This window comes from Mustela putorius, unplaced genomic scaffold (assembly GCF_011764305.1).
Source record: "Mustela putorius furo isolate JIRA1106 unplaced genomic scaffold, ASM1176430v1.1 tig00003909_pilon_pilon_pilon, whole genome shotgun sequence".
NCBI classification, from domain to species: Eukaryota; Metazoa; Chordata; class Mammalia; order Carnivora; family Mustelidae; genus Mustela; species Mustela putorius.
This window is the reverse complement of record NW_025422057.1, coordinates 40,999,981-41,027,350: the sequence shown is the minus strand read 5'-3', so window position 1 is coordinate 41,027,350 and position 27,370 is coordinate 40,999,981. Positions and strand designations below refer to the sequence as shown.

General features: G+C 34.9%; 1 protein-coding gene across 4 annotated transcripts in view; it reads right to left on the bottom strand.

Annotated features, from left to right (window-relative positions):
- Nucleotides 1-27,370, bottom strand: part of FRMPD2 (FERM and PDZ domain containing 2) — a 219,170-nt gene that overhangs the window by 78,955 nt on the left and 112,845 nt on the right. For 2 of the 4 annotated variants that reach the window (XM_013063166.2, XM_013063170.2), the window contains exon 2: nt 16,100-16,253. In XM_013063166.2, coding sequence (XP_012918620.1) covers nt 16,100-16,133 — 34 coding nt within the window. In that variant the 5' untranslated portion in view covers nt 16,134-16,253. Of the gene's footprint in view, nt 1-16,098; nt 16,254-19,052; nt 19,180-27,370 lie in introns of those variants that run through there. The other 2 variants (XM_045068704.1, XM_045068702.1) reach the window with 2 other exon arrangements.

Below are 27,370 nucleotides of genomic sequence, written 5' to 3'. Positions count from 1 at the left end.
TGTGTGTGTGTGTATAGACAAACTAGAGAATACAAGTCCAAGAACAGCAAAGACAACTTGGACAAGGAAAACAGATTGGGGCATTTGCCCTATCAGATGTCAATACTGATTATAAGTTAAAGTAATCAACAGTGTGCACTGGTGTAGGAGTAGAAAATAGAGGAAGAAAAGAGAATAGGGATTCTTAAACAAACTCAAGTACCTAAGAGAATTTACTCTTAGATAGTGGTGGCACTGCAGATCAGAGGGAAAACATAAAATAAATACTGTTGGGACAACTGGCTTTCCTGCTAGAAAAAAAAAAAAAAATATATATATATATATCCCTATCTCAGAGCCTGATAAGACCAAAGATGATAGTATACAAAAAAAAAAAAAAGCTACTTTTATTCTCTCAGGGTAGGAATAGATTTTCTAATTACAAAAGCACAACTTACAACTTACAGAAGAAAATATTGATAAATTTGAATATTAATTAAAAGGCACTGTCAAAAAAAAAAAAAGACACTGTCAGTAGGGGTGCCTGGCTGGTTCAGTTGGAAGAACATGTGACCCTTGATCTCAGGGTTGTACATCTGAGCCCCAGGTTGGTTGTAGAGATTACTTAAAAACAAAATCTTTAAAAGAAATGGGGGGAAAAGGTACATCAATAGGGTTCAAAAAGAAAAAAGTATTCACTAGGAAGAAGTGATATGCATCTAGGACATATAGAGAATTCCTGAAATTCAGCAAGACAAGCCAATGGGGGGAAAAATGAGTCAAGTATATTAAACTAGCTGCTATTCTTAGTAGGAAATAACAACCTCCAACTACTGCTGATTTGAGAATAAGTAAAATTTATGGCATGTCCTCTGGGCAATTCCTCTAACCACCAAAAAAGCTGAGCAAAGAGACATGGGTCTCCTGAATGCTGAAGGTGCGTATCTAACACTCACTCCTGTTACTGATGTTAAAACTGTACCATATCCTCCCATAATCCTTGACATTAAATGTTACTGCCACTATTGCTTCACACTAAGATTCAAAGAACAGGGAATTCTGTGAACTTAAAAAGGAGCTTTATATGCTAAGGTGGCAATTCTGTTTTTAAATGCCTGTAAGAATTATATACAAGCAACTCACAGAAGAAGAAAACCTACAGGTCAATAAATGTATTTTAAAAATCCAATGTCACCTAATAAACAAATGAAAATTTAAGTAACCTACGCTGATGTTCACTTCTGTCTATGGGGAATTTATCACTTAATCACAACTAGAAAATAGGACAAAATACATTGAAACAACAATTTTCAGGCATTGCACAATAGATTATGATCTCAGAGAGAGGGGAAACAAATGAGGTGAGCCTTATGATTGCCTCCAGACCACAGGGAGTTTCCAGGTCATAGCTCAGGGAGAGAATTGAAAGAGAGTCAAGTGATCTCACTGAGCTGCAGAGAAAGAGATCAAAGCTCAGAGAGACTGTGGCAAGTAGAATTTGCAGGGTAGAATGTCAAGGGAGGAGGTAGCTATACAAAACAAGAAAATCTGAACATTTGCAAAGAAATCCTCTCTTACCCTTTGCAGAATATGGGTCTGCTTATATGTAGGACAATTCCTGACATCAAGGAAAATCACTGGAAAGCAGCAGAGATTAGTAAGAGCTAGAAAAAGTTTGTGTTCTTATAATCCAGAATGAGGATATCTCACAATACATGGGACTCTGGGGAGGGTTCACAGAACACACACTTCTTAGCAAAACTAAATTATCCCCAGAATAAAGGCTTCCTTGCACCATCTTTAAGAAGCTTAATAGCAAGCTTCAAAAAGAATCAAGTTCAATTTGAACTTCAAGTAATAATACAACTTCAAGGCAGAAAATACCAACACTTTCTTAGAGGAATTTAAAAAGAAATCCAGCATCCAAAAATTTGCAAAAAAAAAAAAAAAAAAAAAAAATTGCAACACCCGGCATCCAGTAAACAATTAACAGGGATGCACAGGAGGAGGAAAATATGTCCTATGACCAGAAAAGTCAATCAATAGAAATATACTTAGAAAGAATAGATGATGAAATTTATAAACAAGAAGATTTAACAAGCTAGTATAACTTGTATGAAGGCACTCAAGGAAGTAAAATAAAACATAATGAGAAGAGAAATAGAAACTGTAAAAATTAAACCCAAATGGAATTTCTAGTGATGAAATACATAATATATGTACTGGATAGAACTAACAACAGATGAGACAGTAGAGAAGAAAAGACCAGTGTATGTCAACATACAGCAATGAAATGATCCAAAAATGAAGCACATGATGGGGGAGTGGGGCAAGACTGAACAGAAAGTCAGCAAACTTTAAAAGAAAAAAGAGGGAGAAAGATATTGCTAACATTAGTCAAGAAAAAGTTAGAATGGCTAGATTAGCATTAGATGAAGTAGACCTCAGATTAAAGAGCATTATCAGTGATAAAGATGATATTACATAATGACAGAGGCTGATTTATTAGAAAAACAGCAATTCAAAATCTATATTCAACTCATAGCAAAAACCCAGATTAATATGAAATAAAAGCTAACAGAACTGAAAAGAGAAAGACACATATCCACAAAACTTTCTTTCAGCAACTGACATAAAAGAAAAAAAAATCAGTGAAGCCTTGGAAGATTTGAAACACACTATAATTCATACTGTCCTAATTTAAAAGCGCAAAACACTTCACCTAAAAACAACAGAATATATATTGAAGTATGCATGGAACATTTTCAAGGATTATACACTGAGCTATAAAATAATTCTCAATAAATTTACAAGCTATGAAATCACCCAGAGCTTATCATATAAATTATAAAATACATCCTACAAATATTCTCAGATCACAATGGAACTAAATTAGAAATTTATAATATTAAGATATATGGGAAATCTCCAAATATCTGGAAACTTTACAACAAATTTTTTAACCTGTGAGTCAAAATAAGTCACAAGAGAATCTAGAAAACTTCTTAAACTTCCTGAGGGTAAATAAAAACAGCATATTGAAATTTTAAGGATGAAGCCAAAGGAATGTTTTATAGAAATGTACAGCATTGGATACTTGTATGAGGAAAGTAGAAATCCAAACTATCTAAAATTCTACCTTATGGTAAAATCCAACTATCTAAACTTCTGCCTTATGGAATTAGAAAAGAAGAGCAAATTCAAAGAAGCAGAAGAATGGAAATGGTGGTAAAAACAGAAATCACTGAGAGAAAAATAATCAACTGTGCCAACGTTTGGTTCATGGAAAAGATCAATAAAATTGGTTAATCTTCAGATGCATCAAAAAATAAAAGAGAGAAGAAACAAGCTAACAACCCGAGGAATGAAAGGGAGGATGACACCATATTTTCTATAAGAATGTAAAGTGTGCTAAAGGATACAGGTAACTTAATGTCATGTTTGACAACTTAGATGAAATGAACAAATAATTTGAGAGACAAAAATCTACCATAGTTCATTCAAGAAGAACTAGATAATATGAATAGCCCTATATCGTTTAAAGAAAGTGAATTCATAATTTAAAATCCTCCCCCAAAGAAACATCAGATCTGAAGAGCTTCACTAGCAAATTCTACAAAACATTAAGGAAAAACACTGCTTCTACAACAATTAGCCGTAAAGCTGACGAGAGGAGACATAAAAACTGAAGAGGCCATAAACACTATTGTATTCATCTACTAGGTCTGTGATAACAAATAGCACAAAGTGGCTTAACGATAGAAATTCAATTTTCTTACAGCTCTGGAGATTGAAAGTCCAAGATCAAGGTGCCAGCAGTTTTGGTTTCTCCTAAGTCATTTCTCCCTGACTACCTTCTTGTTGTGTCCTCACATGGCCTCTTCTCTGTGCATGCATATCCCTCGTGTCTTCTCCTCTTCTTAGAAGGATACTTGTCCAATTTGATTATGGCCCCACCTGTATGATGTCACTTAACCTTCATACGCTCTCTAAAGGCCCTGTCTCCAAACACAATCACTCTGGGGGTGAGGGTTTCAACTTGTGAACTTCAGAACACTCTGCAGTTCCTAACAACTACCTTGATACCAATATCAAAGATATTAGAAGAAAATTACAGATAAACATCCTTTCATGAATAAAAATGCAAAAGTCCTTAACAAAATATGTTAAATCAAATCCAGAAATACATAGAAAGGGTGGTATATTGTGACCATATGAAATTTATCCAAAAATATAAAGTAAGCTAACACTTCAAGAACAATCTGTATAAGTAACTGTAGGAATACACTCAAAATGAAGAAAAACAATCATTCAATAGATGCAGAAAAGAATTTAACAAAATAAAATTCCTATTTACAAAAAAAAAAAAAAAAACCTTCAGCAGACTATGAATCGAAGAGAAACCTCTCAACCCGATAAAGAGTATCTACAAAAAATCCTATGGTTAACAGCATTCCTAAGAGTGAAAGCCTGAACTCTGTCTCTCTAAGATCTGGAACAACTGAAAGATGTCTGTCCTTAATACATCCTTTCAACAACAACATATTGGAAGTATTAGCCAGTGCTGTTAGGCAAGAAAAAGAAGACAAAAAGATTGCTAAAGAAGATGTATGAAACTCTTATTCAAAGATAGTATGATTGTATATACAAAAAATCATGAGGAATCTATTTTAAAAAGCTGTTAGAAATTATAAATAAACTTAGCAAGGTTGTGAGATATGCAGTCAGAATACAAAATCAGCAGTATTTCTATGTGTAAGCAAGGAACAATCTAAAAATCACAATTAAAAAATTTAATAATATAAGAAACCTGAAATACTTGAAACATGCTTAAGACCTATACACTGGAAACTACAAAACATTGGGGCACATGGTTGACTCAGTCAGTTAAGTGTCTGACTTTGGCTCAGGTCATGATCCCGGGGTCCTAGGATCAAGCCTCAAGTTGAGCTCCCTGCTTAATGCGAAGTCTGCTTCTCCTTCTCCCTCTGCTCCACGGCTCCAGCTCTTTCTTTCTCCCAAATAAAAATATATGTTTATAAAAAATAAAAAAATTTTAAAAAAACACCCTGCAAAGCATTGCTGAAAGAAATTTTAAAATACCCGAATAAATGGAGAAATACATATTGTCTTTGCATTCGAAGATTTGATATTGCAAATATTCGATGAATGAATGACATATTCAATGTCAAATACCCCCACAGTGATCTCAATCAAAATCCCATTAGGGGTTCTCTGTAGAAACTGACAAGCTAATTCTAAAATGTATATAGAATGCCAAGGGCCTTGGACAGCAACAACAATTTTGAAAAAGAACAACACCAAAAGACTTTACCACTTAATTTCTAGACTTATTACAGAGCTATAATAATTAAGATACTAGGACTCTGGAATAAGGACAGAAGTATAAAGCAATGGAACAGAATAAAAAGTCCACATGCAATTCTACAAAGATATATATTCAATGATTTTTTAATATAATTTTTTATTTTTTATAAACATATATTTTTATCCCCAGGGGTACCTAGGTAACTTAATGGAGAAAAGAGAGATGTTTCAAAAACTGATGCTGAAATAACATGGGGGGAAAAAAAACCCTCAATCCTTATATTACCCCATTAAAAAAAGGAGTAAATCAGAGATATAAACCTAATAGCTAAACTACAAAATTTTAGAAACAGGAGGAAAAATGTTTACAGTTATGCAAGTAATTCTTAATACACAGAAAAAAAAACATGATGGACATAAAAAACCCTGATAAACTGTATTTCCTCAAAATTCACTGTTTGATTAATCCTAATAATTTCTCAACAGCTTTCTCTTGAATTTATCCGATCAGTAATGTCCAAGTGTCATATATCACACTTGAATTTCACCTCTTTGATCCCAGTTCTGTCATTTTTGTGGCACACGATTTGGCCAAGTTCCCTAATTTCTCTGTGTCTCAGTTTCATCATCTATAGAACAGAAATACCAACAGTGCCTGTGTCATAAGGACATTATGATGATCAGCTGAGGTATTACACCTGAAACACTCAGTACAGTGCTTCACATGGGCTCAGCATTTAAAGTTTGTTATGACTGTTAACATTTCAAGAATTCACTGTTCATTTACATTTTTCAAGATTTATTCCATTAAACCATGTGATTATTTTTCTGTCTATTAAAAAAAAAAAATCCAGGGTCCAGAAACAATGATACTACTGTAGTAACAAACAAGCCAGTGTCCAGATCTTGATTTCTAAATACTGTTCTCCAGTAAAACAAATCTCTTTCTAGAAGTGACTGAATCTAGGGCCTGGCCAGAAAAACTCAAGATAAGCCTGGAGTACCTTATAATGCAGTAAAGTAGCAAAGTGCTCAAAAAAACTAAAGGATGGGGAACATGAAAGGACAGGACAGAGGAGTCAATCTGAAAGTCCTTCCAAGGGCCAGGACTAGAACAATTTTGAACACTAAAATAAGTAACAACTGGATTATAATGAAGCATAAAATAAATATGAGTTTATACTCATATAAACTAATGATCAAATAAATAAGTAGGGGATGATAACAAACCTTCTTTACAGGAAAAGCTCCAAAATGTATATATACTCCCTCCTCCAATAGGTAGAGTTTAATTCTTGGTCACTTCCCCACCCAGAGGGCAGACTACACTTAGTAATTCAGTTCCAAAGAGTGATAAAAGGGAAATACAGTAACTTTACAGCAGAGAAAACACCTCTGGCAAATACCACCTTAACCAAATGATGACCGTTAAAGAGTTTCAGTGGTATAAAGTGGATGTCATGTGCCTCCTGAGATGATGTGACAAGAAGAGCACTTCAATTCTGTGGTATTCCATCCCCAAACCTGTAACTCTAGTCTAATCATTAAAAAAAAAAAAAAAAATCAGACAACTGTAAATTGGGGGCCATTCCACAGGATACCTGGCCACTATTCAACCTGTCAAGGTCACAAAAAAACAAGGAAAGACTGAGAAACTGACACAGACCAGAAGAAACTGGGGAGACATACTGACTAAATGCAATGTGATATCCTGTGCTGGATCCTGGAACAGAAGAGAAAATGAATGGGGATAAAAAGGCGAAATTCAAATAAAGTCTGGAATGTAGTAAATACTTATATGCCAAGGCCAGTTTCTTTAAGGTCGATTTTGACAAATGAACCCTGATAATATGAGATGATAACAACAGGGAAAATGGATGAAGGGTATTGTGGATGTTCTGTACTATCTTCATAATATGTCTGTAAATCAAAAATTACTCTAAAATAGTTTTTATGTCAACAAAATTATCAATTTAGGGAAATAAATTTCTTCAAAGACCCAAATATTTTTTAATTTTTGGATGTGCACATTTTAATAGAATATAATCCCTCTGTTCCATTGTTTTTAATAGAATCCTCCTTATTTCTGTTTTGTCCAAGGTCTCCTCACGATTAAATTCAGATTATGCATTCTCGACTGGAATACCACATAGGTGAGGCTCCTTTCTCAGCATTTTACATCTGAAACCTTACACTGTCCTTCTCTCCCTCATTACTGGCATGAATTCTGACCACTGATTGAAGTCCAATTGTTCTCCTATCTTGCAATTAATGCACAATCTATAGGGAGACATTTTGTGACCACACACATCCTGCTCTTCATTGAAATTTTCACCTATATTTAGCATCTATTGCTGCTTTTTGCTTGATTCAGTCTTCTGTAATGGGTACAAAATAGTAAGTTTCCAACCTTAGCACTCCCTCCATTTTTTCTTTTATTGTGGTAGAAAACATATAACCCATCTTAACCATTTTTAAGTATATAGTTCAGTAGAGTTAACTATATGCATATTGTTATGAAACAGATCTCCAGAACTTTTTCATCTTGCAAATCTGAAATTTAAACATTAAGTAATTCCATTTATCCCACTCCCCCCAGCACCCAGTAACCACCATTCTACTTCCTGTTTCTATGAATTTGACCATTTTAAATACCTCACATAAATGGAATCATATGGTATTTATCTTTTTGTGACTGGCTTATTTTACTTAGCATAATAACCTCAAGGTCCATCCATGTTGTTGCATGTGACAGGATTTCCTTCCTTTTCAAGGTTAAGTAATATGCCATTTTATGAATATACCACATATTGTTTATCCACTCATTCACTGGTCAATTCCCCATTTTATTCAGATGTAATCAACATGCAGCATTATATACGGTTAGTTACTCTTCATCATTTCATATAGATTCTCTTAACAAATTTCATGCATACCATACAGCAGTGATAATCAGATAGACATCATGTTGTACATGACATCCATAGCACTTATTTATCTTATAACTGGAAGTGCGCACCTTTCGACTATCTTCTTCCAATTCCCCCCTTCAATCCATCCCTCCACTTCTGGTAACTACAAATCTAATCTCTTTTTCTATGATTTTGTGTTTTGTTTTTTGTTTTTTGTTTTAGATTCCACATATCAGCGAGACCATACAGTATTACCTTTTGCTCTCTGATTTATTTCATTTAGCATGATGCCCTCAGCATCTACCCATGTTGTTGCAAATAGCAGGATCTCCTTCTTTGTTTTGGCTGAATAACATTCCTGTGTGTGTATGTGTGTAGCTTCCTTTTTTTGCATATTTAATTTTCCCAGTACCATTTATGCAAGAGACTGTCTTATCTCCATTGAGTATTTGTAGCTCTCATGTCAAATACTGCTGACTACATATACAAATTTATTTCTGGGCTCTCAGTTCTGTTCCATTGGTCTATGTATCTGTTTTCATGCCAGTACCATAATGTTTTGATAGCTATATCTTTATAATACAGCTTGAAATATAAAGTGTGATGGTCTTTTGTATTGCCATGTAAATTTTTCTACTTCTGTAAAAAGTGCCATTCAAATGTCAATAGAGATTACATTGAATCTGTGATGACTTTGCTAGTAAACACATTTTTAACAATTTTAATTCTTTCAGTCCATGAACATGGGATAACTTTCCATTCATTTATGCCTTCTTTGATTTCTTTCATCAGTGAAAAGTCACAAATTTTAAAAAGAGACACAATAAGAAATAGAAAATCCAAATAAAGAAGTTGAAAATTTGGGTCAAAAACCTTGCAAAAGACATCCAAATAACTTTTAAGGCTCTATGACTTCACTTACACCAAGTATTTCAGGATAAATAATACCAATTCCACACAAAGTAGTCCAGAAAATAAAGGAACACAGAATACTTCTCAAAAACATTTGAAAACATCAGAATTACCCTGCTATCAAAAACCCTACTACAGGGGTGCGCCTGGGTGGCTCAGTGGGTTAAGACACTGCCTTCGGCTCAGGTCATGATCTCAGGGTCCTGGGATCGAGTCCCACATCGGTCTCTCTGCTCAGCAGGGGCCTGCTTCCCTTCCTCTCTCTCTGCCTGCCTCTCTGCCTACTTGTGATCTCTCTCTGCCAAATAAATAAATAAAGTTCTTAAATAAATAAATAAATAAATAACCCTACTACAAAAGTAGTAAAATACCAATACCCCTCGTGAACATATTTTTAAAAATGTATTTGAATACCAGGTACCAGTTCAATTAAATATCCATACTCAAAACTCATTCCAGAAGGATCATAGATCTAAATCTGAGCAGTTAAATAAGCTTTTAGAGGAAAATATCTTCATCACCTTGAGAAAGTAAATATTTCTTAAACAAACACTAGCCATAAAGGAAAACAATGAAAAATTGGACATCCTTAAAATTAAGAATTTCTCTTCATCAAAAGATACCATTTTTACCATGAAGTAAAAAGACAGTGACACTTAGCACTTGGCTAGCTCAGTTGGAAGAGCATATGAGTTTTGATCTCTGGGTCATGAGTTCAAGCCTCACATGGGGTGGAGAGATTACATACATACATATATACATTCATAACTTTTAGGAAAATTTAAGTCAAAAAGCAAACCATAGAGTGGGAAAAGATACCTGCAATACATATACCCTATAGTAAACTCATTTTTAAAACAATAAAAAAAGACAAAAACAGAAAATTCAGATGAAATGTAAATAGCCTAATAAAAGAGATAACAACCTTGCTAGCATTCAGGAAGGCATACATTAAAATAGTGTGATATCACTTTAACTCAACAGTTGGGAAAAATTATTAAAATGGATAAAATTCACTATTGATGAGGATTTAGGGAAATAGGCTAAAGGGAAATTAAATTGAAACAGTATCAATACCCTTTAAATGTGCACAAAATTTAACCAGAAATTCCTCCTCTATATATTTCTCATACAGAAATACTCACACATACAAATATTAATCAAAGATCAGGATGTCACTGTAGTACTGTTTGGAAAAATAAAAATTGGGGAGAAAAACAAAATGTCCTTCAGTTTTGGGACAATTAATAAATTCTGACATTCATAAAATGGAAATCTAAGAGATTATCCTGATCTCCCCTGATTTCTATCCTCTGCCCTTTCAAAGGCTTTCAAACTTGATAAAGCTCTGAGTTAAAACAGTTTGTGAGGTATAACACAATTAGTTATAAATAATAATCAAATAACCAAAACTGCAGGTCATATATTTATATCAGAAGTAAAGTTATTATTTTAATGATATCATTTTGTTAAGATGACTGTCTGACCGAAAAGGATATGGTTTTGATGCCCTGTAGAACATTAATCACTTTAACTTCTAATTCAGCAAACTTGTTTCAAAATGCCTTCCCTAAGACAGTATATACCTTGTTCCTCAAAATGTTCTTTCAACCAGCACTACTCCTTGATTATTTAATGAGTTGAATAAATTATCTGAGACAGAGTTTTTCTCTGTTTGTGTTTCTGCTAATACAATGTAGTTAAATGAAGTGACACTTGAACGCAGAGTGATTTTTCAAGAATATATGATTTTGACCTTTAGAATAAAAAGGGATTGTGTCTATGGTCAATCAGGAGCTTTCAAAATTTGATTTGAATAAATGAAGAACCTTCAAGTTTACTAGACCGTACTTTTTAAATAACCTTTAAAGAAATGCAGGGCTCTGTTAACTTTCTTTAAACTAAAAAAAAAAAAAACCTGCAAGATTTACTGACCCATTTTTTGTGCCTATACCAGACGGCTTCCTCTCTACTAATCTGTTTTATCGTCATAATCATGGTCTTCCCGTGGTCTAGTTAGATTTTATACTTCAAAATCTAGCAATCTCTAAAAGAGATTGACTTATATGATTCTACTCAAACTTGGATAGGCTTGTCTCAGACAATCACGATTTAATCATGGACTAGCACAAGCCATTAGCACATTGGGCCAGTCTCCCCGTGTAATCTCTGACTCCACCCCTGCACTTTGGAGCACCACAGAATGCGTCCCTTCACAATAGCTCTTGGCACATTGGCTCACTGGTTTAACATCTACTGTTCAGTTCTCTCCCCCAGGGCTGACAACCCTAGTTCCTTACTCCACTCCCTCTAATTCCTTTCTTGTTCCACATTGAAAATAAATGTGATGACGGAAAAATCCTTTCTTGTGGCTTCCACTGAGATAATTTGAGAAGCTAATAATAATTGAGAGTACATTTCTTTACCTGTGACCTCTTTCATTCTCCCTCACTGGAAATGTTTAGGATTTTCTCCCTGTGTTTAGAAATTTCACAATAATGTTCCTTGATGTGGTGTCTCTTTTGCCTTTTGTTTTGCTGGTACTTGAGCTTACTCTCAAATCTAGAAACTCATGTCCTTCCATCTGGAAATTTTTCTTCAGTAAGTAACTTCTCAATCACTGTATTTTTCCATAACTCCTATTATTAGTTACAGACAGGCTATCGTGGATTCGTCTTCTAATCTAATCTTTTATCTGTTTTGTCTCTTTATCCCATTTTCTGAAAAATAGACCTAACTTTATATTCTTTTTTATTTTATGTTAGTCACCATAGAGTACATCATTTGTTTTTGATGTAGTGCTCCATGATTCATTGTTTGGATATAAAACCCAGTGCTCCATGAAATCCATGTCCTCCTTAATATCCGTGACCAGGCTCACCCATCCCCCCACCCCCTCCCTGCTAAAACTCTCCTGTTTGTTTCCCAGATCCACAGTCTCTCATGGTTTGTCTCCTCCTCTGTTTTCCCCTCCTTCATTTTGTCCTTCCTTCTCCTAATGTCCTCCATGCTATTCTTTTATGTTCCACATATAAGTGAAACCATATGATAATTATCTTTCTCTGCTTGACTTATTTCACTTAGCATAATCCCCTCCAGTTCCATCCATGTTGATGAAAATGTTGGGTATTCGTCCTTTCTTTCTTTTTTTTTTTTTGAATCTGCATTTTTTAAATTTATTTTCAGCATAACCGTATTCACTGTTTTTGCACCACACCCAGTGCTTCATGCAATCCTCACCCTCTCTAATACCCGCCACCTGGTTCCCCCAACCTCCCACCCCCCGCCAACCCTCAGGTTGTTTTTCAGAATCCATAGTCTCTCATGGTTCACCACCCCTTCCAATTTCCCCCAACTCCCTTCCCTCTAACTCTCCTTATCCTCCATGCTATTTGTTATGCTCCACAAATAAGTGAAACCATATGATAACTGACTCTCTCTGCTTGACTTATTTCACTCAGCATAATCTCTTCCGGTCCGGTCCATGTTGCTACAAAAGTTGGGTATTCATCCTTTCTGATGGAGGCATAATACTCCATAGTGTATATGGACCACATCTTCCTTATCCATTCGTCCGTTAAAGAGCATCTTGGTTCTTTCCACAGTTTGACGACCGTGGCCATTGCTGCTATAAACATTCACTACATCTGTATCTTTGGGGTAAATACCCAGGAGTGCAATTGCAGGGTCATAGGGAAGCTCTATTTTTAATTTCTTGAGGAATCTCCACACTCTTCTCCAAAGTAGCTGCACCAACTTGCATTCCCACCAACAGTGTAAGAGGGTTCCCCTTTCTCCACATCCCCTCCAACACATGTTGTTTCCTGTCTTGCTAATTTTGGCCATTCTAACCTGGTATAAGGTGATATCTCAATGTGGTTTTAATTTGAATCTCCCTGATGGCTAATGATGATGAACATTCATCCTTTCTGAATGCTGAGTAATATTCCATTGTGTATACCAACCACACCTTCTTTATGTATTCATCTGTTGAAAGGCATCTTGGCTCTTTCCACAGTTTGGTTATTGTGGACATTGCTGCTATGAACACTGAGGTACATATGGCCCTTCTTTTCACTACATCTGTATCTTTGGGGTAAATACCCATTAGTACAATTGCTGGGTCATAGGGTAGCTCTATTTTTAACTTTTTCAGGAACCTCCACACTGTTTTTCAAAGTGGCTGCACCAACTTGCATTCCCACCAACAGTGTAAGAGGGTTCCCCTTTCTCCACAACCTCTCCAACATTTGTTGTTTCCTGCCTTGCCAATTTTGTATTCAATTCTGATATTTATTTCTTCTAAGGGTTGCTAAATTTCTCAGAGCTCTTTCTGCTTATTATTTTGACCATCTTGTTCACGAATCTCTTCCAGGATTCTCAGGAACTAACAGAGAGTAGCATAATCCTGGACTAGCTATCTCAGATCCTACCTGGTTTTGTATAATTCAAATTTTATTGGACCTCAAGCAACAAGATGACCAAAAATTTCAGGTTACTGTGGCTAAGTTTTAAGGAGCCTAAAACATGAAGAAGGCTGAGGATCTTCACAAAGACTTTGCCAAGAGGACATCTAAGCAATTAGTTAACTAGTTGATCTAGTAACTGAATCTCCTGAGTATTCTACCACTTTCAGAATCAAAAAAGGGATGACTTCTGACATCAGCAAGCATTGCTAAGTTCAAGCACCTATCTCATTTCACAATGGGATTCCAGGGGAGGCTTTAGGGCCATCAAATGTTCCAAGAAAAAGATTTCCTGGCGTTTGGTGGTTTGGGTCATCCTAATCTTAGGGTGTCCAGGAAAAAGAACATTTACCCTATCAGGATGAGGAAAGCTTCTTCTTGATCCAGGGCTGCTCAGACTACTATAGTTAGAAGCTGGTTTAACCTGTCTTGTTTTAAGTAAAACTCAGTTCTTAAAAGATCATTTCATCCTCTCCTAGGGGCTCACAAATGATCTGTTTGGTAATAGAAATTTTTCATAAGTCAAAACTGCTAATCTGTCATTTCTTGAAGGACAATGTATTGTAGAAACTACAGATCAGTAGTACCTCTTCTCTTCTCTCTCTTCCATCATGAAAAGCAACTCTGCAATAATGCTTAACTCAACAAACATTATTAAATATCTACAATATACAAAGCGCCGAGTGTGCTTAAGCAAAGAGGAAGAAAGATTCAAACTTTACCCTCCAGAAGTCTGTCCTTCAATAGGGAAGTATAAAAATAACTATAATGTGAGACAATAAAACAGGCACTGTAATAAAGATACTTTAAAAAGCCTTAAGGAAGCCCAGAAAATACAAATTCCACAAAAACTGTAAATGTTTCTAATAAGTGATTTGGGCACTGGCTAAAGATTTTAATTCATTCAAAGTAACTTGGTTCTTGCTCTCTCTTTCTCTCTTATTGTGGACTTTCCATCTATACGGTTTGCAAAGCAATTTTGCAAAACACACTCTTTCCTTGAGAAAAGAGACCATTCACTAGGTGGCAATAAAAGAACAAAGCTATAAAGGCCACATGTATTTAGAATCTAAAACATTCTACCAGTAAAATATGACAACTGCTACTTTCATAATAATTTATTTTAAGGAACCAGTCAGTTTGGTCACTTGCACAGTAATTGCAAAGGTCTTAAGTAAATGAGTGGCTCTACTATTTTTTGTGTGTGCTGTTTTTGTACTTTTCACGAAACCTAAAATAAAGGAATGATGTGTTTGGGACATAAAATAGGAAAGAAACTGATTCAAATTATATTTTAAAAGACTCCAGTAAAAATCTATAATTTGATCAGATTCTTAAGTAGTTCAGAAAATAATGGATAAACTGTTAGTACACTGTAATCTCAAAAAGGAAAAAGCAGTAAGCAGATTTTTAAAAAAATCAAGTTACATAAAATGAAATAAATAGTCCTGAAGAGTAATCACAGAAATGGAAAGAAAAAGGAGGCTCAAAATATCATTTCATAAAAACTAAATTACCTTCTTGGCTGTGATAACTCCAAAGGGAGGTTACAGTATAACTAACATACTGCTGGTAATAGGATTAACATTTTCTGGAAAATAATGGTGGCAACAGAGAATAAAAGCAACACAAAACTCGGACCTATTAGCTCAAGGATCCCAATCCTGAGAATTTATCCTAAAGAAAGAATCTAGCACAAGTATAAAATCCATAAATATTAACATGTTGTCAATAGTAATGTCTATAATGGAAGGAAAAAAAAAAAAACTGGAGACCACAAATGTGCTCGGGTAAGTAGTATCACAATGAAGCAGCAAGCTGCTTCTGGCTCTTTCAGAGGTAGACAGGACCAGAAGGACTTTTGGAGTCAGAGCTGCAAGACCAGAGAAGCAGTCCAGCAAGGACGGCCCTTTGCAGAGCTCTGGCTTAGCCCTCTGCGTGGGGAGCAACACTGAGAACAAGGAAGGCAGGAGAGAAGAGGGAGCAGCAGCTGAGCTGAACTTAAAAAGAGAGAGGAAAGGTATAAAAAAAATGTTGAAAAATGACAGTAAGCTACCAGCGTTGGAGACAAGACGATGACAGTATGGGTCACCTGGAGATAGTGGCATCTCATTAGAACACTGTTAGTATTATATACTGAAAGCCACCTTCTCTGTGCTTTTGTGCTTGTTTGTTTTCCAGATTCTCTGCAATAAATATATAATATTTATTACTATACAAAAATTATATATTACATGTTATATATGTAACTTATTATTATTTACATAATTGGAAAAAATGTTATTTGTTAAGAGTAAAATAAAACACAAGTCTCTAGTCACCGCTACTCTTAAGTGTGACAGCTTGTTAGACAGCACAATCTTGAGTTCGCGCACAGACCCAGTGAATCAAAACCTGCAGGTTAACAAATTAACAGATGGTTCCCAATACATAGTCTGAGAACCAATGTTCTCTTCCTCCTGCTCCTCACACCCCCAAAGTATGCGAGGCATGAGAATTTACCAGACTCTTTTGTGGCCTTCCTGTACGAAGACATGTTGTCCCCATGCCCAGATGAGGTGAGTAAAATGCTTCTGCAGGTACTGAGCCTTGTGCCCTGAGAGTCAGGCCGAAGGTCTGAATGGCATCCTGGGGCCAGCACACAATTGTTGTTCACCTGGTCAAACACACAATGCAAAGGAATTTCTGTTAGACAGCTGGAGTTTCCACAGGTTTAACAGATTACTACCAACATTTGGTCAGTCACTGTGTCTCAGTGACCTAACTCTCTTAACACCACACTTCAGCTAAACTAGATGTTGGGGATTAACACTGAATGGGTAAGAACTAACTACAGAGCCTGTATTCAAGTAGTTCATGTTCAATCTATCAAAAATCCTCAGAATAAGCATTTTTTTCTTTTCTAACCTTTGCCATAACAGGCCTGTAAAATCATGTTATGTTGTTCCCACTGGTTAAACCTAGAATATTTTTTGTCTGGCAACCTCTCCATTAGCTACTTGCAAGTGATATTGGGTTACTATAATTGGAATCTAAAAGTTAATGTTTTGAAACATACATATTTTAAAATTTCAAGATACAGGATGTTAAAGATTATTTAAAACATGGATGGAAGGCAAAAAGGAAGGGATAAGTGACATGTCCTTTTAATGTTATATGAGGATAATATTTAACAGGCACTCCCAAGGATTATTCAGTTATGAATATTCAGTTATGAAGTATACCTTCAACTCATTGTTTAAATCCTAGACTTAGTAAAATTCCATATTAACCTACAGATTGTTAACCAGTAGGGATAGAGATAATTTCTGATGGGAAATATAACATTAAAGGTTATCATGTATTGCTCTGTCAGACAATAAGCCAGACTTTCTAAATCTAAGCTAGTGCTGTTATTCTAACACTCATTCAAAATGCCTATAAAAATCTGGATCCTCAAATGTTCTCTGAACCACCTTTGCCATCTTCCTTGTTCCTTTATTAATAATAAATTGAATAAAGTCTCTAACATGGTTTCATCTCAAATTTTAATGATCACACTTTCAATTTTTTTTAATGCTACTTTGTTGAAGGGGAAAAAAGATCTTTTTTGAAAAGACAGCTGTTGGCTTCACGACTGGTACTGTGGTCATGGACTTCAGTGGTGAGCTTTCTGATAACTAAAAAACACTAAGAATAATGCCCAGCTTTCTGCCTCCCATACACATGAACTAAAAATATTTAAAATGATACAATCTTAATTAAAGACAAAGAAAATGAATTTTCTTTAAAACTTTTTCTAGATAATTTCAAGATATTCCTTGATAACTGGAGATACTCCTACTTAAATACCAGCCTTTAAATATGCTCCATGCTGCATTCCACCAATAAACATATGAATGGTCCTATACTCCCACCTATCCTCTTTATATAAATACACCCCCCCACACAGGAAAGATCTCTCTAGCACACTGATGAGTAGACTGAAATTCATATTAACCCAAAATAACAGTCACCAGTTTTACATCTTTCACAGAAGTCAGTAGTGCTCTCAGAGCAACAAATTTGATCAGAAAACATGCCCATTTCTGGCATTTATTAGGGCAGTGAGATTGAGGTAGGCCTATAGAAACAGAACAATCAAACTGGATAAATTTATCTTATTCTACATTTTATCTAGTATATCTTAGGACAGATAGACAAAAGAATATCTTAATTAAGCTGATTAACACTTAATTCAGTTTTTGACTTGTAGCCACTACAGTAAATCAGCAATAGTTTAAGATTATACAATTTTTAAAAAATTATACAATTCAACAAGTCTGTATTAAAACATAGATAGATGGTCTATGAGGTCTACAAAAGTAAATTATATAATAAAAACGGAATCTTCATTTATTAAAATGCAAAAGAAAATTTTAAGGAAATATAGTGAAAACTTTTACCATATTACCACTTCCTCCAATGCTTGACTAAGTAAGCCCCCAGCAATTCTTCCCCATAATTTCCTTTTTCACAATGATTTCTGGACTCATCTTCCCAAGTTGAACCATAAAATTAAATTAAATTAAATTAAAATAAAAAAGGCCTTGAAGTCAGAACTTTTTCATTTTTGTATGTTCAGTGACTAGCACATTCTAAACACTCAAGAAATGTTTGAGGGGTTAACTGATTAGTTAATTCCATGAAAAATGTGTATGCATCACCAGGCAATCTCCATAACTACATCAAGAACTCTGGGAAGTTACAGAGGTCAGATCCCTAAATTAAAACTTTCCCTCCAATCCCTAAAGAAGGTTGCTAATAGTGTAGAAAATCAAGGAATTAATCCTGAGAAAGGGAAAATCTTTTTTAAAAAATAGTACTTGTTTTGGGATACAGCACTGAGGATAGACAAAGTTCTAATATGGCACAAAGTGGCCCCACACGATCACAAGAGGAAGAAAACACAAGTGTTTGGTTTGCTCAAGAAACAAAAGCAGGACATTTTTCTTCAGGAGTTAGAGTGCCAAAGAAGAGTCAATGAACACTGCACATATTCTCAAAGGCCCAGTTAAGGTGCTATTTTCAGTCTGCCTCAAATGCTCTCAGAACTAAAGCAGATGCCAGCAAAAACCATTCCTGCAGATTCGACTTTATGTTGGATGCAAGATGCCAAAATATAATTTGAAATGACATGGTTAGCACCTCGTCCTGGTAATTCCAACCTTTGGGGCTGAGCACTTCTAATTCTTTTGAAAGTTCTATCATGACTCATTCTCTCTGAGACCCGTGTTGGCCTAGGGAGAAGAGAGTGAAAGGAACCCAAATGTCCAGTACTGAGTATCTGACTGCCCTATCTGAAGTTACCTCAGGAATAAGAGTTACTTCCTGTGGAATCTGTATTTCCTATGACCAAATTCTCATGGCATGCTTCTTTAGCATGTTTTATACCACTTATGAAGATAACCAATATTCACATAGAAAGTAAAGTTACCCTTAGGAAATGTCACTTTTGATCAGTGGCTTCTTGGGTCACTCTCTGCAATATGTTTGTGTGAGGCTTGGTGGATATGAAGCAGGGAGGGATGTCTGAAGTGCTCCTCCAGGAGCCACAGGCAGTGCTGGCCAACACAGTCAGACAAGAAAAAGAAAGTACTGAGACAGGGAAGGAAAAACTGAAAATGTCTTATTCACAAGATGAAGATTTTCAAACATGATTATATCTTAATAAAGCAGATTTTTAAAGGCCATAAAAGATAAGTAGTCTACTTCAACGAAAGTAAAATAAAACACATTGAGGTGATTAGGTAAGAACAATTTAAAAAATCAAGTTACTAATGGAAGTTTAAACATTAAGAAAATAGTTGCTATCCACCAATGAGAATGAGAAAGAACTGTCACCCCTCATGGGTCCTTACCATCTGTTTGTACTTTTAAAAGCACTAGAATTCTGTATCAACAGTGCTCAGAGCCACTTGCAACACTGGAACTGACATACTTACCATGAACCACACTCTGAGCAAATACTTTTTCAGTTATTAGAATGGCATTAGTAAAAATAACTGCTTACTAATAACACCATTTAAAAATTATTTCATTACCTTGATAGTTCTGCTATTTAGGTACCAAGATAAACAATCTTCTACTGTTGGTTTCATTCATGACATAAATTGCTTTGGCAAATTCCCTGAAACCTCCTCAACATCAGGTCCATCGGTCTGTTCTTCCTGTTTATCTTCCCTCTTGCCTGCTTCTCTCTTTGAGACATATGCCCGTAATTACAAGAGAGTGCCCCTTCTGAAATATATAGTTCCTGTACCTTTAATCAACAGACCTTGGCTCAAATAACCCAAGAAACTACTTACTTATAGGGTACAGTCACAAACCATACATATTTTATGCATGTGTAGATAAAAGTTGACATAGCAGGCCTGAGGCTGCTACACTTAGAAAAACCTACCTGCAAGGGGTGCCCCTGGCTGTCATCTGGGAACTTGTCAGGCAAAACTTTCCCTTAATGAGAAAAGAGGCTCACTGTGCCTAAACTATATAAGTGATGTGCTGTATGTTGAACACCTGATTTCTTTATGGGCATCAGGAATTTTAGTGACCACCATCAGTCACACAAGTACTGTATGCCTCCATGACTGACCCCCAAGAAAGACCCTCAATTCCTAGCCTCAGGTGAGCTTCCTTGGTATAAAACATTTCATACAAGTTGTCATAACTTGTTGCTGGGGGAATGAAATACATTCTATGTGACCTCACTAAGAGAGGACGCTGAAAAGCTTGCACCTGCTTTCTACCTATAAAGGACTGAATGTCTGTGTCCCTCCAAAATTCTTATGTTGAAACCCTAACCCCAATATGATGGTATTTGGAGGTGGAGCCTCTGGGAAATAATTAGATCATGAGAGTGGAGTCCTCAAGAATGGGATTAGTGCCCTCATACAAAGACGAGAGAGCCAGACAGCTCTTTTTCTACATGTGAAGATACAAGAAGAAGGCAATCTGCAATCTGGAAAAAAGTCCACTTAAAGGCAATTCTGTTAAGAGCTCTGGAAGAAAAGAAGAGAGCTCCAACGTATCCATTTTCTTAGAGACCACCTAAGTCACCATGAACAGAATTTTGATAGAAATATGGATGGCAACGGTGATTTTAATAAAGTCTCAGACTAAAATGAGCAATAGGTCACTGCACAACATTAAAGGATCAAGTGGAAAAGGAAGATAACATATATGAGCAGGTGGAAAATTTCAGTAGAGTGACAGAAACTACTTTTAAAAAAATCAAATGGAAATACTAGAAATAAAAAACTATCAGAGATAAAGGATTTCTTAGATGGAGCTATTAGAAGACTGAAGCTGTAGCTGAAGAAAAAAATTCTAAGTTTGAAAATAGGTAAATAGAAATTATACAAAAATGAAACAAGCAGATGAGTAAAAATCAGAAGATCATTCAGAAGTTATGGGACATTATCAAATGGCCTAATTTATGTATAACTGGAGTCACCAAAAGAGTGAATAACTGACAAATTCCCATAATTAATATGGGATAAGAAATCACAAATCAAAGAAATGTTCAGAACACTAAGTGGGGGCGGGAGGGTATATGGATTGCACACATCATAGTCCAAGTGCTAAAAAACAAAGATATTCAGAAAATCTTGGTGGTATCTAGAAAAAAAGAAAAATTATAGGAGATTCCTCAGCAGAAATGACTGAAGCCAGAAGACAACGGAATGACATCTTTGAAGTGCTGAAAGATAGCTGTCATTCCAGAATTTCATTTCCACCATAAATATCTTTCAATTATCAGGTCAAAAGAAATAAAAAAGTAAGAAAATCAAGAAAAAATAAAGAAAATACAGAAATATGAAGAAAAATATAGAAAAATGTAGAAAGAAGAAAAAAGAAACAAATAGAATTCAATGTCAGCATACTAGCACTAAATGTTAAATGAAGAAAATGTGTGATACACATGGAAATTTGAAACTACACCCCCCAAAATGTGAAAAATACCAGAAATGGTAAAAATATAAAGGATTTTTTTTCTCTTCTTAACATATAATTATGACTTCTGGTTTAGATTAAACACGCAAAGAGATAGGAAGTCATCACTACCATCACAAAAAGGCTGAAGAAAGTAAAAAAAAAAAAAAAAAAAGATTTTTCTTAGATCCACCAGAGAACTGAGGTAGCAAAGCAAATCATCACCCAAAATCTGGAGAGATAGGCAGATACAGAGAAGCACAGCTGAGATCAGCTTACCTACAACAGAAGGTACCAGAGACAGTAAGGGGTAGGAAGAATTAAACAGTAAGTTTTACAAAGTGCTGGAAGCTGAGTATGGACCACTTCAAAAGTGAAAAACCCCGGAAGTGAAAGTAGTCAAAAGGTACAGACTTGTGGAATGCCTGGGTGGCTTAGTGGTTAAGCATCTGCTTTGGCTCAGGTCATGATCCCAAGGTCCTGGGATGGAGCCCTGTATCAGGCTCTCTGCTCAGTGGGGAGTCTGCTTCCTCCTCTCTCTCTCTCTGCCTGTCTTTCTGCCTACTTGTGAACTGTCTGTCAAATAAATAAATAAAAATCTTTAAGAAAATAAAAAAAATAAGAAATAAAAAATAAAATAAATAAGCTCTAGAGATATAATGTATAGCAGGTGACTGGTAAGTTCTTACCACAAGAAAAAAATTACAACTGTGTGGTGATGGATGTCATTTAGTCTTACTATGGTGGTTTCTCAATATATATAAATATTGAATCATTATGCCTTTCACCTGAAAGTAATATGTTATAGGCCAATTATATCAACTCTTAGAAAATGGGGAAAAGACAGACACTCACCCAAAAGAGGCAAAGAAATTGCCAGTAAGCATGTGAAAAGATTGCAACATGATTAAATAACAGGAAAATGCAAAATAAAACCGCAATAAGATAACAATACTCCCCCCAACTAGAAAGCTCAAAATTAAAAAGGCGAAAAATTGTAAGTGTTGACAATGATTTGGAAAAATTACAAGTGTTGGCAATGATCTGGACAAATTATGTATTCTCGTGTATAGTTGGAGAATGTAAAATGATACAAATGGTTTTAAATCAAGTGTGACAGTTTCTTTTTACATTTAACATGTATTTACCACAGAAGCAGCACATTTACTCCTAGATATTTACATAGGGAAATGTATTAAGTGCAATGAAAACTTAGATGCGCACAAAGACTTGTTCATCAATGTTCATAGCAGAGCTTTTCACAATAATTTCAACCTTAAAACAGTCCAGATGCCCCTCACTGGATGAATGTATAATGATATAAAGGAATGAAATAGTGTTCCAAAATAAAAGGAGCAAAGTGCGGGGGAAGGGGGGGGACAAAAACCAGGGGCCCATACTTATAGGGGCCCCAATACTTGTATGGATTTTAGCTCCAAGAATTCTACCAGGTTCTCATGAGGAAAATTATTTAAATAAATACCCCTGTATTTTAGATGAGGGAGGGGAGAACAGAATAACCATTCTGCATTGTCCCTAAAGCATTCCCCAGGATTAAGGCCTGCACTCCAAGGAAGAGTACTTGAACCTTATCCAACCTGGAGGAAGAGCAATTGGCAACTCTAGCCTCCTCTAGCCATCTGGTTATGTAAAGAGGAATAAAAAAAGACTAAAAACATTTCAGAAAGTTGCATCCCAAAGACTCAGGCCCACTAAAAAATGAGATCTAATCATAAGATTTGACAATGCTTTTCTTCCTCAAAACCCTACCATATCAATGAGGCTTCACTATGTTAGCAGTGGGTTATAAATGAAAAAGTTCCAAGTTGCAAGTCACAACTCTACTTAAGGAGAAATTCTTAGCAAGACCAAAGACAATAGAGATAGAAAAAGATTTTAAAAAAGAAAAAGGAAATTAGAAGAAACTGCAATCCCTGGCACCTACAGCTATGGGAAACATTTAGACAGAATGACAAAAACAAAAAAACAAACAAACAAACCTCACTCTAAAAGCCTAAGTTCCTACCTCAGTTCCTATTACTCGAATACTAAGTCTAGCTTTCAACAAAAATTACAAAACATTCTAAACAAGTAAAAGAAAAGCCCAACCATCTGAGGAGACAAAGCAAATATCAGAACTACATTCAGATATGACACACATACAAATTATCAAGTAAGAATTTAAAATAACTAAGAGTTCTGACCCAAAAAAAAAAAGTAAATAATGTGCAAAAACAGATGGGTAATGTATACAAAAAGATGGATGCTCTAAAAAGTAGAAGAAGGAAATGCTCAAAACTCAAAGAAACAATCAGCGAGCTTTAAGATATGCCAACAGAAACTTCCCAAACTAAAGAGAAAGAGGAAAAAGAATGTGGGTGGGGGGGCAAATATATAATATATATTATATATATATATAAAATATATATATATAAAATATATAATAACTACTGGACAACTAAAAAAAGTGTAACACATGTATGATGGGAATGCCACAAGGAGAATGAAGGAAAGAAGGGAGGGAAGTGGGAGGATGGGAAGAAGGGAGGGAGGGATAGAGGGAGGGATGGAAGGTAGGAACAGAAATACTTAAAGCAAAATTAATCAAGAATTTCCCAAAATTAGTAACAGACACCAGACCACATCAAGAGGCTCAGAAAACACCAAGGAGGATAAATACTCAAAGCATACCATATTCAAACTGCAGAAAACCAAAGACAAGGAAAAATCTTGAAAGAAGCAAGAAGGGGGTAAAAATACCTTACCTACAAAGGAACAAGGATAAGAATTACATCAGATTTCTCATCAGAAACCACACAAACAAGATTATAAAGTGATGTGCTTTAAATGTTAAGAGAAAAAAAAAACCCAAATTTAGAATTCTGTATCCAGTGAAATTATCTTTCCAATGTGAAGGAGAAACAGACTTTCACAAACGGCAAAAACTGGGGGATTTTGCCACTAGCATATCCTCTTTGCAGGAAATTTTAAAGAAGTTCTTCAAAGAAAAGGAAAAAGCATGAAACTAAGACATACATTAACAAAGGACATCATAGAAAAAATGAAGGTAGAAACAGAATTGTTTATTTTTCTTCTTCTCAATTGATCTAATAACTTTCTAATTAATAATAGCAACAATGTACTGGATATTATAGCATATGGATAAATAAAATGAATGACAACAATGTAAGGAATAAGAGGGGGGAAATGGGACTACTGTGTAATAAGATAATTGGAGTATCCATGAAATAGCATGTTATTTGAATGTGAACTCAAATTTATTATAAATGTATATTGCAAACACTAGGGTAACCACTAAAAAAAAATTCTAATTAAGGAGACAAAATGATTTACCATAAGTGACTTACCACAAAATGATGAATTAAAATCAGAAAAAGCAGAAAAATGGGGGAAGATCAAGAAACAAAGAACAAGTATAATAAATAGAAAATAGTTACAAATACGATATACATTAACTCCACCACATTATTATCACTTTAAATGTTAATAGTCTAATAAATATATTCACATGTCAGTAGATTTTTTAAAAGACCCAAATAAAAGTTGTCTACAAGAATCCCACTTTAGGGGTGCCAGGTGGCTCAGTCAGTTAAGTATCCAACTCTTGGTTTCAGCTCAGGTCATGATCTCAAGGTCATGAGATCAAGCCCCACATTGGGCTCTGGGCATTGAGTCTACTGAAGATACTCTCTCTCCCTCTCCTTCTGTGTCCCCTACCCTCCCCCAAAGAATCTCACTTTAAATATAAAGACAAAGATAGATTTTTTAGAAAGGGAAAGAAATAGATATAGCATGCTAACACTAAGCTAGAGTATCTATATTAATCTCAGGCAAAGCAGACTCCAGAACAAGGAAAATTATCAGGGACAAGGAGTGGCACTACATAATGATAAGTTTTCCATTCTCCAAAAGGACATAACAATCTTTAATATGTATGCATCTAACAAAAGTGTCAAAATATGTGAGGCAAAAAGTAATAAAACTACAAAGACAAATGAATAAATCCACTACTTTAGTTATAGACTTCATCATCTTTCTATCAGTAGTTGACAGACTCAGTAAGCAGAAGATGAATAAGGACACAGTTGAATTGATCAACATCAGCAATCAATTATATCTAATAAATATTTATTTATTAAATATTTCCTTCAATAACAGCAGAATAAACACTCTTCTCAATAAACACTCTTCTCATGGAACATTCACAAAGATAGGTCACATCTCGAGCCATAAAACCACTAAAATAAATTTGAAAGAGTACAAAATGTGCTCTCAGACCACTGTGAAATTAAACTAAATAAAAGAAGAATAGCTGGGGATTAAGCATGTGATTAGATAACACAGAGGTCAAAGAAGTCTCAAGAGAAATTTAAAAATATTTTGAAATAAATTAAATGGAAATACAACTTACCAGAATTTGTGAGATATAGCAAAAGCAGTGCTTAGAAAGGAATTTAAAGTATTAAATACATATATTAAAAAAAGAAATATAAAATCAACAACTAAGCTTCTACCTTGGGAAATTAAAGAAAGAGGAGCAATGTAAACCTAAAATAAGCAAAGAAAATAAATCATAAAAATTAGAACAGAAATAAATGAAATTGATAAGAGCAAATCAATAGAGAAAATAAACCCAAAAACTGGTTCTTTGCAAAGATAAATAAAATCAACAAACTTATAACCTGGATAATCAAGGAAAAAAGTGAGATGATAGCAATTATAAATATCAGAAATAAAAAGGGACCATCACTACTGATTCTATGGACATTAAAAGGATAAGAGAGGAATATTATCATGCCCTCAAATTTGATAACCTAGATTAAAGAGACCAATCCCTTAAAAAACATCAACTACCAATACTCACAAAAGAAAAGGTAGATCAGGTCAACTGGTCTATGTTTATTAAAGAAATTAAATCATGAAAAACTATACCAATTCTCTCCAACCTCTTCCACAAAACAGAATCATACAGAATACTTCCTAATTCATTCTATGAAGCTGTCATTGCCCTAATATCAAAACCAGATAAAGACATTCAAAAGAAAAGAAAAAAAAACTATAGACCAAAATCACTCATGAACACAGATACAAAAATCCTCAACAAAAATAACAGCAATCAAATCCAATGTATGCACCTATAATTATACACCATGACCAGCAAAATTTATTCCAGGTATGCAAGTTGGTTCAACACTTGAAAACCAATTAATATAATGCAAAACAGCCTAAAGAAGAAAAATTATATTTTTAACATATCAATATATACAGAAAAAAACATTTAACAAAACCCAAATAATTCACAATAAAAACTCCCAGGAAACTAGGATTAGAGGAGGGGAACTTCCTCAACTTGATAAAAAACATCTACAAAAAAATTTACAGGTAACTTAATGATGATAAACTAGATGCTTTCTTCTAAGATGGGGAACAAGGCAAGGATGTCCTCTCTCATCACTCCTAACCAAGATCAAATTATAGAAGTCCTACCTAATGCGTAAGACAAAAAAGGAAAATAAAAGATACAGAGATTGGAAAGGAAAAAATAAAATTGTCTTTCATCTCCAATGACATGATTGTCTAAGAAGAAAATCCCAAAGAATCAACAACAACAAAAGAACTCCTGGAACTAATAAGCAATTATAGCAAGTAAGGGTACAAAGTTAATACACAAATGTCAATTCCCTTCCTATATACCAGCAATGAATAAATGGAATTGGAAATAAAAAACACACCATATGTTAGCTTGACCCAAAATGAAATACAGAGGTATAAATCTAACAAAATCTGTACTGGATTATA